The sequence below is a fragment of the Eptesicus fuscus genome, chromosome 6, assembly GCF_027574615.1.
Source record: "Eptesicus fuscus isolate TK198812 chromosome 6, DD_ASM_mEF_20220401, whole genome shotgun sequence".
Classification (NCBI taxonomy): Eukaryota; Metazoa; Chordata; class Mammalia; order Chiroptera; family Vespertilionidae; genus Eptesicus; species Eptesicus fuscus.
Window position 1 is genome coordinate 21,199,985 of NC_072478.1, and position 10,258 is coordinate 21,210,242.

At 51.3% G+C, this 10,258-nt stretch overlaps 1 protein-coding gene across 1 annotated transcript in view; it reads right to left on the reverse strand.

Annotated features, from left to right (window-relative positions):
• The window catches only part of LOC103301043 (adhesion G protein-coupled receptor E2), a 46,296-nt gene extending 44,882 nt beyond the window's left edge, over positions 1–1,414 (reverse strand). The window contains exon 1 of the mRNA XM_054718329.1: positions 1,407–1,414. Within this exon, the coding sequence (XP_054574304.1) occupies positions 1,407–1,414 (8 nt within the window). The remainder of the gene's footprint in view (positions 1–1,406) is intronic.
• Positions 1,415–10,258: the final 8,844 nt, after the last annotated feature.

The window sequence follows — 10,258 nt, forward strand, 5'->3', positions numbered from 1 at the left end:
GGATAAATTATATGGTTCTGTCTTTAAGTTCATTGATTAACCCCCTTTTATCTTCATTTTGCTAGTAAGCTCATCCATTAGAATTTCCTTTTTAAAATATTTTTTGATTGTTCAATTACAGTTGACATACAATATTACATTATTTTCAGGTGTACACCCCAGTGATTACACATTATGTAACTTACTAAATAATCATCTCAATAAATCTCACACCCATATGACACCATACATAGTTATCAATATATTTTTGACTATATTCCATATGCTGTTTTTTGCATCCCTATGGATATTCTGTAACTACCAATTTGCACTTCTAAACCCCTTCACCTTTTTCACCAATCCCCTAACTCCTTTCCCATCTGGAGACCATTAAAATGTTCTCTGTATCTATGAGTTGGTTTCTGTTCCACTTGTTGTTTTTTATTTTAATTTTTAGATTCAGTTGTTGATAGATATCTATTTATTACCATTTTATTTTTTATATTTTAGATCCTCCCCTTCTTAAAGTGAACCATTTAACATTTCGTGTAATACTGGTTTGGTGGTGATAAACTCCTTTAGTTTTTTCTTGTCTGGGAAGCTCTTTATCTCTCCTTCAATTCTAAATGATAGCTTTGCTGAGTAATTTTTTATTTTGGTTTGAGAGATTTTAGGAAAGTTGAAGCATGAGGCAAGAAAGGCCAGTTGTATGGAAAAGCTACTGGAAATGGCTTGGATTGGCTGGGAAACAGGATGGGGCAGGGTCTCAGGGAATCACCAGGGCAGGCGAAAAGTGTGAACCAGATTGATTGAGACTCAGATATGGTGCTGGCCGGCCTGCTCTGTGTGGGTGTCTCAGAAAAGGAACAATGGCTAATGCCAGCACTTCTCTTTGGGACAAAGCTGTCCCTGCAGCTCTTACCCTGATGCCAGGAAATTCAGTTCCTCCCTGTATCTCCCTGGTTTCTTTCAAGCTGCTGTCCCAGAACTGTAGCTCAGAGGGAGTGAATCCAAGTAAGGCTGTGCATGGGCTCTTTGGGAAGAATGCCTGAAACTCCTGGAACTTTTGCCTCATTCAGCCCAAATCCCTACTAGTTTTTATAGCCAGAAGTTATGAGGACTTCTATTCATGGCTCTGGAACCCTGGTCTGGGAGGATCTGGTGTGGGGCTGAGACCCCTTGGTCTTCAGCCACGGCCTCTACAGCCAAGATATACCTCCCATTTTTAAACCACCACGTGTGGGTGTGGGACCAGCCCATTCTATGTCTCTGCCACTCCTACCAGTCTCAGTGTGGCTTCTTTAAATCCTTAGATGCAGGACTTCCATTCAGCCCAAGTTCAGAAAGTTCTGAATTATGATTGTTTGGTAGTTTAATTGTACTTTTGATGTAGTTGTGGGAGGAATTCAAGTACCACATTTACTTACACTGCCATCTTGACTGGAAGCCCAGTAGAGCTTTCACTTAAGTAATTGTGTTTTTCAGGTCTAAAATTTCCATTTTGGTCTTCATTATATCACCTGTTTCTTTGTCAAGGTTTTCTATTTTTTTTTTGCTGAGATTTTCTATTTTTTCATTTGTTTCAAAAAGTTTGCTTGCTCTTTCTCATTGAAACATTTTTTTTATGATGGCTGCTTTAAAATACTTGTCAAATAATTCTAATTTGAGCTCTTTTAAAGTTGAGCTGTCCCTGGTTCTTGATATTATAATGATTTTTTTTTTGTATACTGGATATTTAGGGTATTATGTTTTAAATCCTTGGATTTTAATAAAATCTTGTTCTGGAAGGCTACTCTGACATCATGCCAAGGGGGAAAAGGGCTGTCTTCTTGTTGCTGGAACTAAGGGTGAAAATCCAGATTCCCCACCTGGGTCCACTGACACTCCAGTGGGGGAGGGATACCTTGTTACTGCTGGGTGGAGTTGGAAGCCCTCCCTCACAATCTTGCTGACACTACCATTTCTTGGGGTTATACGAGGCCTTGTAAAATGTTCCTCACATGGCTTCTACTGACATGACTGAGAGGAACTCCTTATTACTGGGTGTGCTGAAAGTCCCAGCTGCTTCTCTGCTACAAGCCCATTGGGGTGAGAAGGGGTGTTTCATTACAAGTGGGTTAGGGTAGAGCTCTGGACTTCCCACTTGACCTTTGCTGATGAGGGTAAGGGTTTGGCCAGTTTTTCTCTGTGGTGTTTGGTTGCAGTAGGGCAGTTGCTGTTGAAATACTATTTTATATTTTGCTAAGCTTCTACTTTCTTTTTTGGCTAGGAAAGAAGATAAAATCTAGCTGCCCCTTCCAAACTGAAATCTGATTACTAATGGACTGGCCTAGCTCAGAGCTGTCCCATGGAAAAGAACCCATAACTATGTTGCCAGGGAGGACAGACACTGAAGATGCCAGCAGTCAAAGAGTTGAATACTGTGCACTAGGTCCAGGATAACTGGTACAACCTGTTCACGGCAGAGCTTTAGGTCACCATGGACAGGAGTATCTTTGGATACCAGTCTCACTTGATGATGTCTTCTTTTTTTTTTTTTTTAAATTTCTTTATTGATTAAGGTGTCACATATTTGTCCTCATCCCCCCATTCCCATCCCACCCCTCTCCCCACGCATACCCCAATCCCCTGTTGAACTTAACCGTTGGATAGGCTTATATGCATGCATACAGGTCCTTTGGTTGAACTCTCCCCCTCCCCCCACCCTCCCCCTACCCTCCCCTATCCTCCCTCTGAGGCCCGATAGTCCGATCGATGCCTCCTTGCTTCTGGTTCTGTTCTTGTTCCTCAGTCTATGTTGTTCATCATTTCCCCTAGATGAGCGAGATCATATGTCACTAGATATATACTAATAAGAACTGAATGTGAGACGAGCAATAATAGTTATGCTGACAGGCAAATGAATCAATCTGTAGCGAGCTTCCCCCTGGACCAACAGTTCTTTTGAGACCCAATTTCAATGTCCAGTAGTTCCTTATGTGTACATGTCAGCACTAACCCCTCAGCTCTGGATGGTGGACAAATGGTGGTAATGGAGGTCCGACTCCCTCTGGTTTGGTCTCGGCCGAACCCAGGGGCACGGCGTCACCCGGATTAAGGGGCACGTGGCCTCACCCATACCCAAGGGGCGCGTGGTCTCACCCGGGCCTGGGACCCAGCCTCACCCGGATAGATCCAGGGGCGCATGGCCTCACCCGGACCCAGGATCTGGCTTCACCCGTACCCAGGGACGCTTGGCCTCTCCCAGACCCAGGGGCACGTGGCCTCACCCGAGCTTAGTTGCACAAGGCCTCACCTGGATCCAGGGACACATGGTCTCTCCCGGACCCAGGGACGCTTGGCCTCTCCCAGACCCAGGGCCACTTGGGCTCACCCGGGCCTAGGTGCACGAGGCCTCATCCGGATCCAGGGACGCATGGTCTCACCCGGACCCAGGGACGCTTGGCCTCTCCCAGACCCAGGGGCACGTGGCCTCACCCGGGCCTAGGTGCACGAGGCCTCACCCGGGTCCAGGGACACATGGTCTCACCCAGACCCAGGAACGTTTGGCCTCTCCCAGACCCAGGGCCACTTGGGCTCACCCGGGCCTAGGTGCACGAGGCCTCACCCGTATCCAGGGACACATGGTCTCACCCGGACCCAGGGACGCTTGGCCTCTTCCAGACCCAGGGTCACGTGGCCTCACCCGGGCCTAGGTGCACGAGGCCTCATCCGGATCCAGGGACACATGGTCGCACCCGGACCCAGGGACGCTTGGCCTCTCCCAGACCCAGGGCCACTTGGCCTCACCCGGGCCTAGGTGCACGAGGCCTCACCCGGATCCAGGGACACATGGTCTCACCCAGACCCAGGGACGCTTGGCCTCTCCCAGACCCAGGGGCACGTGGCCTCACCCGGGCCTAGGTGCACGAGGCCTCACCCGGATCCAGGGACACATGGTCTCACCCGGACCCAGGGACGCTTGGCCTCTCCCAGACCCAGGGGCACGTGGCCTCACCCGGGCCTAGGTGCACGAGGCCTCACCCGGATCCAGGGACACATGGTCTCACCCGGACCCAGGGACGCTTGGCCTCTCCCAGACCCAGGGCCACTTGGGCTCAACCGGGCCTAGGTGCACGAGGCCTCACCCGGATCCAGGGACACATGGTCTCACCCGGACCCAGGGACGCTTGGCCTCTCCCAGACCCAGGGCCACTTGGGCTCACCCGGGCCTAGGTGCACGAGGCCTCACCCGGATCCAGGGACACATGGTCTCACCCGGACCCAGGGACGCTTGGCCTCTCCCAGACCCAGGGCCACTTGGGCTCACCCGGGCCTAGGTGCACGAGGCCTCACACGGATCCAGGGACACATGGTCTCACCCGGACCCAGGGATGCTTGGCCTCTCCCAGACCCAGGGACACTTGGGCTCACCGGGCCTAGGTGCACGAGGCCTCACCCGGATCCTGGGACACATGGTCTCACCCGGACCCAGGGACGCTTGGCCTCTCCCAGACCCAGGGCCACTTGGGCTTACCCGGGCCTAGGTGCACGAGGCCTCACCCGGATCCAGGGACACATGGTCTCACCCGGACCCAGGGACGCTTGGCCTCTCCCAGACCCAGGGGCACGTGGCCTCACCCGGGCCTAGGTGCACGAGGCCTCACCCAGATCCAGGGACACATGGTCTCACCCGGACCCAGGGACGCTTGGCCTCTCCCAGACCCAGGGGCACGTGGCCTCACCCGGGCCTAGGTGCACGAGGCCTCACCCGGATCCAGGGACACATGGTCTCACCCGGACCCAGGGACGCTTGGCCTCTCCCAGACCCAGGGGCACGTGGCCTCACCCGGGCCTAGGTGCACGAGGCCTCATCCGGCTCCAGGGACACATGGTCGCACCTGGACCCAGGGACGCTTGGCCTCTCCCAGACCCAGGGCCACTTGGGCTCACCCGGGCCTAGGTGCACGCAGCCTCACCCGGATCCAGGGACACATGGTCTCACCCGGACCCAGGGACGCTTGGCCTCTCAGACCCCGGGGCACGTGACCTCACCCAGGCCTAGGTGCACGAGGTCTCACCCGGATCCAGGGACTCATGGTCTCGCTGGACCCAGGGGTGTGTGGGCTCTCCCAGACCCAGGGGCGCTTGGCCTCGCCCGGGCACGGGATCCAGCGTCTTCCGGGTCCAGGGGCACATGGCCTCACCCGGACCTGGAGTCCGGCCTCACCTGGACCCAGGGGCATGTGGCCTCACCTAGACCCAGGGACGTGAGGCCTCACTTATACCCAGAGGCGTGTGACCACACCCTAGCCCATAGGCGCGCAACCCCGCCCGCACCCGGGTCTCAGCGGGGCCCCGTCTTCCCGATCCCAATTCCTGCCGGTCAATCCCCCCTCAGCAATTCCCCTGGCCATCCTTCCAGAGCTCCAGTATGGCTTCTGCAGAACTCGTCGGGCGGCGGCTCGGCGAAGCTCCGGTGCACCCGGTGCATGGCGGTGGGCCGGTCTGGCATCGCTGCGTCGGCCCTTGGGTCTGCATCGGTGGCCGGTCACCGAGCATGCGCACCTGGCCGCTTCCGGGGCATTGAGATTCTTGACGGACTCGGAGGTCAGCAAGCGCGGAGTCTCCCACCCCATGTCTCATAGGGGCTCGTCTGTCCGTGCTTGGCTGCCAGTGGAGCCGTCCCCTCAGCCGGAGACCGCTGGGGGAACTGCGCCGAGCACGTTCCAGGCCGCTGTTGTATCGCCTGAGCCATAGTTCTTTTGTGTCGCCTGAGCCGTAGTTCTTAAAGTGTGGTCTTTGGGTCACCGGCATCAGCATCATCCCACATACCCCTCTTTTATTCTAGTTGTAGAGCATCTATTCAGCCAGCCCTATGGTGGTCTTGGATGGTGTCTGCTCTGCTCTCTTGTCGTAGTCTCAAAGTTGTTATGGTAGGCAACAATCAGGCTTCCGCCCTATGCCTCCATCTTGGTCCTCCTTTGTATAGTTAAGTCTTGATTGTTGTTGGTGTCACTGGGGGGGCTCTCTTTGTCTATAAAGGAAGAGTTGCTGTGCAGGAGACACGTTTATGGGCCGGGTCTTGGTGCAGCAAAGCTTTGGCGCTCACTGAATATTCCTGTTGAATGTGTCCCTTATGCACGTGGTTGAAATCTGGTGTCATCTCCCACAGACCACTAGATGCCCTCGTTTCTAGGTCTCCAATGGGGTGTAGATCAGCTACTGCCTTAGGCACTCAGCAAGGATTACAGCAAAAACTGTAGTTTCTTCCTCCTGTCTGAGTGGCCCTGGAGCAGTCCGACTAGAACAGCAGTTCATCTGGTCCGCTGCCAGAGAGCAGGCCACCCACATGCATAAGCCGTTGCTTGGGGCGCAGGTGTGCCTGCAAGACTTGCGGGGCAGGTCTTCAAAACGTGCGGGGTGGGTCCCAGGGCAGGGCGGGGTCTCAGGGCGCCAACAGGCCATGGTGCGGCGAGCCGCGATGGCTGTGAGTCTGGTCCTTCTGCCTTCCACGTATCTAAGTCCCCTCGTTCCGCACTCCAGCGCAGCAAACACTGATTGCTGGGCGCACCTCCGTAAGAGTCCCGCCTCTCCCCGCAGGCATCTGGGTCTCCCTCGGTTCGCCAGAAGATGGATTTCAGGGTGATGGAGAGCTAATCTCCCCTAGGTTTGGAACAAAAGCCCTTTTCCCCCCGCCACCAGCTAGACCCACGCGCCTCCACACCTCATCCCCTCCGATTTCGCTGGGTGCGAGGCAACAGAACAGCCTTTAACCTCCGCCGCCATCTTTTTCAAACTTCCCAATTTGTACTTCTTAATCCCTTCATTTCAGTCAACTCTACTGAAGTCTAGCGCCGCCGGGAGGTGCACGGAGAGGGCGCCCGGGCCTCCGTCCGGTGTGCGGGGCGCGCGGCCTGCGGCACCAGGCGCGCGGGGGCTGCGCGGCGGGGACGGGTGCTGGGAGGCCGCCGGGCTCTGGGCGCCGCCGCTGCGGCGGCGTCCCCAGCGTCCCGGGCCGGGCAGCCTGCGGGGGCGGCGGAGTTGCGAAAGTGAGTGAGTTTCCCAGGGTTTCGCCCGGAATGGGGTTCAGTGCAATCGGAGCCGGCGCTCAGCGCACTCCGGAGCCTTTATCTCCTTCCTGCCAGTGAACGCCGGCCAGGTCATCAGCCGCCCCTTCCTCTCCGGTTCCATCCTCCCCGCAGGCGCGTGTGCTCGTGTCTCCGCCTGTTTCTCCATACCTTAGGCTTTTACGGCTTCCCCGACTGTCCCCGTGGCCTTCTCCTTCCCCCCAGCTGTGGGCATTTCAGTCCACCAACTTTCCTGTGGTTCTGGACGATGTCCGTTCTGACCTCTAGTTGTATTTTTGAAATTGTTGTGCCCGGCTGCAGGTTAGGTGTTTAACCTATGGCGCCATCTTGGTTCCGATGATGTCTTATGTATGTGCTAACATTAATAGTAAACCGAGCAAATATCCTCCCCATTACAACTGTAATAAAAAAAAATTGAGAATACTGTCACCATAAATTTTTATTTTGGTCCAGTTTTTCAATTATTTATTGTATGAGTTTTGCTTTAGTCTCGCCTAGGATATTATCCTTCATTTTCCTAAAGTTTTAACAAATATAGACTATCATTGAATGTAAACTGTAAATGACAAATAAAATAAGAGAAAAAAGAGATGAGAAGCAATAGTGTTACCATAGGTAGCTAGATATTAATAAAGGAAAGGAGCAAAGAGAATCAGACATTATTATTATTATTATTAATGTTTTTAATCCTCACCTGAAGACGTGCTTAGAGAGAGTAAAGGGGGAGAGAGAGAGAGAGAGAGAGAGAGAGAGAGAGAGAGAGAGATCAGTTGCCTTCCATTTGTGCCACAACTGGGGACCAAACCCACTACCCAGGTATGTCCTCTGACCAGGAATTGAACTGGCAACCTTTTGGTGCACAGGACAATACTCAGCCATTGAACCACTCTAGCTGGGTGGGACTCAGACATCACTGAGCATAATAAATTAGGGAGCTGAACAGATAATAAGTCTGCTTCGCTAGGAAGTTGCAGCATTCATAGGCATACCAGGGGAATCGCAGCATTTCACCACCAAGGGAATGAACACCCCTCTCTCCTCCAAGTAGGGAGGAAAGAGAGGCTTTCCAATCTCCCCAGGATACAACCAGTCCATTTGCTCAGATGACTGGGGGAAAGGGGAGATGGATAAACAAAAAAGGGAAAATTTCTCTGCTGGGTGCATGCCCAGTAGAAGTCAAAATGTCACAGGGGTAGGTAAATACTTGTGTAAAAGTGAAGATGGCACAAGGGGAGGCCCTTCCTCTTTGAGGCACGCACAGTAGGAACTAAGATGGCAAACATTAGGGGCAGAGCCTGGGAAAAGGATGGGATTGGATAAGGGAAACAGAACCCTGGAGGATCTAGGAAATGGATTGACTAGGGGAGGATCCAAAGCCAACCCACAAAAGATTGGGAAGTTGATTTTGAAAGGGTGCCCAGTCCTTCCCAAGCCTGAGATAATATAACCCAAACTTAACAAAGCTCTCCCTCTCCCTTGGTAACATGTGCTTTCCCCGTTAATTTGTGCGTTGTCTTCCCCTAGCAGCCACAAAGTCCCAGCAGCCACCTGGGACATGTGGTAGTCTGTGTGGGCTCCAAGTGCAGGCCTGGATACAACACAGTGTCAGCCAGAATGCAACTGGGAACAGAAACTAAACTAGCCAGATGGGGATAGGGACCAGAACTGGACTGAACCAATCATGCAGAATTTCTTTTTTTTTTTTCATGCAGAATTTTTGGACTCTGGCCTTTCTCTGGGCTTGATGAAGACAAGGCTGGACTTTTTCTACAGTGGGACAGACAGAAATGAGACATTGGGAACTTGGCCACACCCATTTATTTCAACCCCAATAAATCTTTTTTTAAAAATTTAATAAATCTTTATTGTTCAGATTATTACAATTGTTTCTCCTTTTTTCCCCCCATAGCTCCCCTCCACCCAGTTGCCACTCCACCCTCTGCCCTTACCTCCCCCGCAACTGTCCTCATCCATAGGTATACAATTTTTGTCCAGTCTCTTCCTGTATCCCCCACACCCTTTTCCCCCTGAGAATTATCAATCCACTCCCATTCTATGCCCCTGATTCTATTATATTCACCAGTTTATTCTGTTCCTCAGATTTTTAATTCACTTGATTTTTAGATTCACTTATTGATAGATATGTATTTGTTGTTCATAATTTTTATCTTTACTTTTTTCTTCTTCTTCCTCTTCTTAAAGAATACCTTTCAGCATTTCATATAATACTGGTTTGGTGGTGATGAACTCCTTCAGCTTTTTCTTATCTGTGAAGCTCTTTATCTGCCCTTCAATTCTGAATGATAACTTTGCTGGGTAGAGTAATCTTGGTTTTTAGGTTCTTGCTATTCATCACTTTGTATATTTCTTGCCACTCCTGTCTGGCCTACATAGTTTCTGTTGAGAAATCAGCTGACAATCGTATGGGTACTCCCTTGCAGGTAACTAACTGTTTTTCTCTTGCTGCTTTTAATACTCTCTCTTTGTCTTTTGCTCTTGGCATTTTAATTATGATGTGTCTTGGTGTGGTCCTCTTTGGATTCCTTTTGATTTGGGTTCTGTGCGCTTCCTGGACTTGTAAGTCTATTTCTTTCACCAGGTGGGGGAAGTTTTCAGTCATTATTTCTTCAAATAGGTTTTCAGTATCTTGCTCTCTCTCTTCTTCTGGCACCCCCATAATTCTGATGTTGGTGCACTTGAAGTTGTCCCAGAGGCTTCTTACACTATCTTCAACTTTTTGGATTCTTTATTCTTTTTGCTTTTCCAGTTGAGTGTTTTTTGCTTCTTTGTATTTCAAATCTTTGACTTGATTCCTGCGTTCCTCTAGTCTGCTGTTGGGTCTCTGTATAATATTTTTTATTTCAGTCAGTGTATGTTTAATTTCTAGTTGGTCCTTTTTTATGTCCTCAAGGGAGCTACAGCAAGAACTACAGTTTTCTTCTCTTTGCTTGGGGTTTGGAGGTTTTGGAGCTGTCTGACTAGAGCTATAGTTTGTTTGGTTAAGCTGCAATAGGGCAGGCCATTTATATGCAAAAGCTGCTGCATGGAGCTTGGGTATGTTTGTAGATTGTGTGGGGCGGGGCCTCAGGGAGTCACTAGGCTATGGCATGGTAAACAGCGATGGCTGCCAGTCAGCCTTCTCTGTGTTTCTGCATTTCCAAGTCTCCGCATCCTGTGCTCCAGTGCAGTAAACAATGATTGCTGGGCAC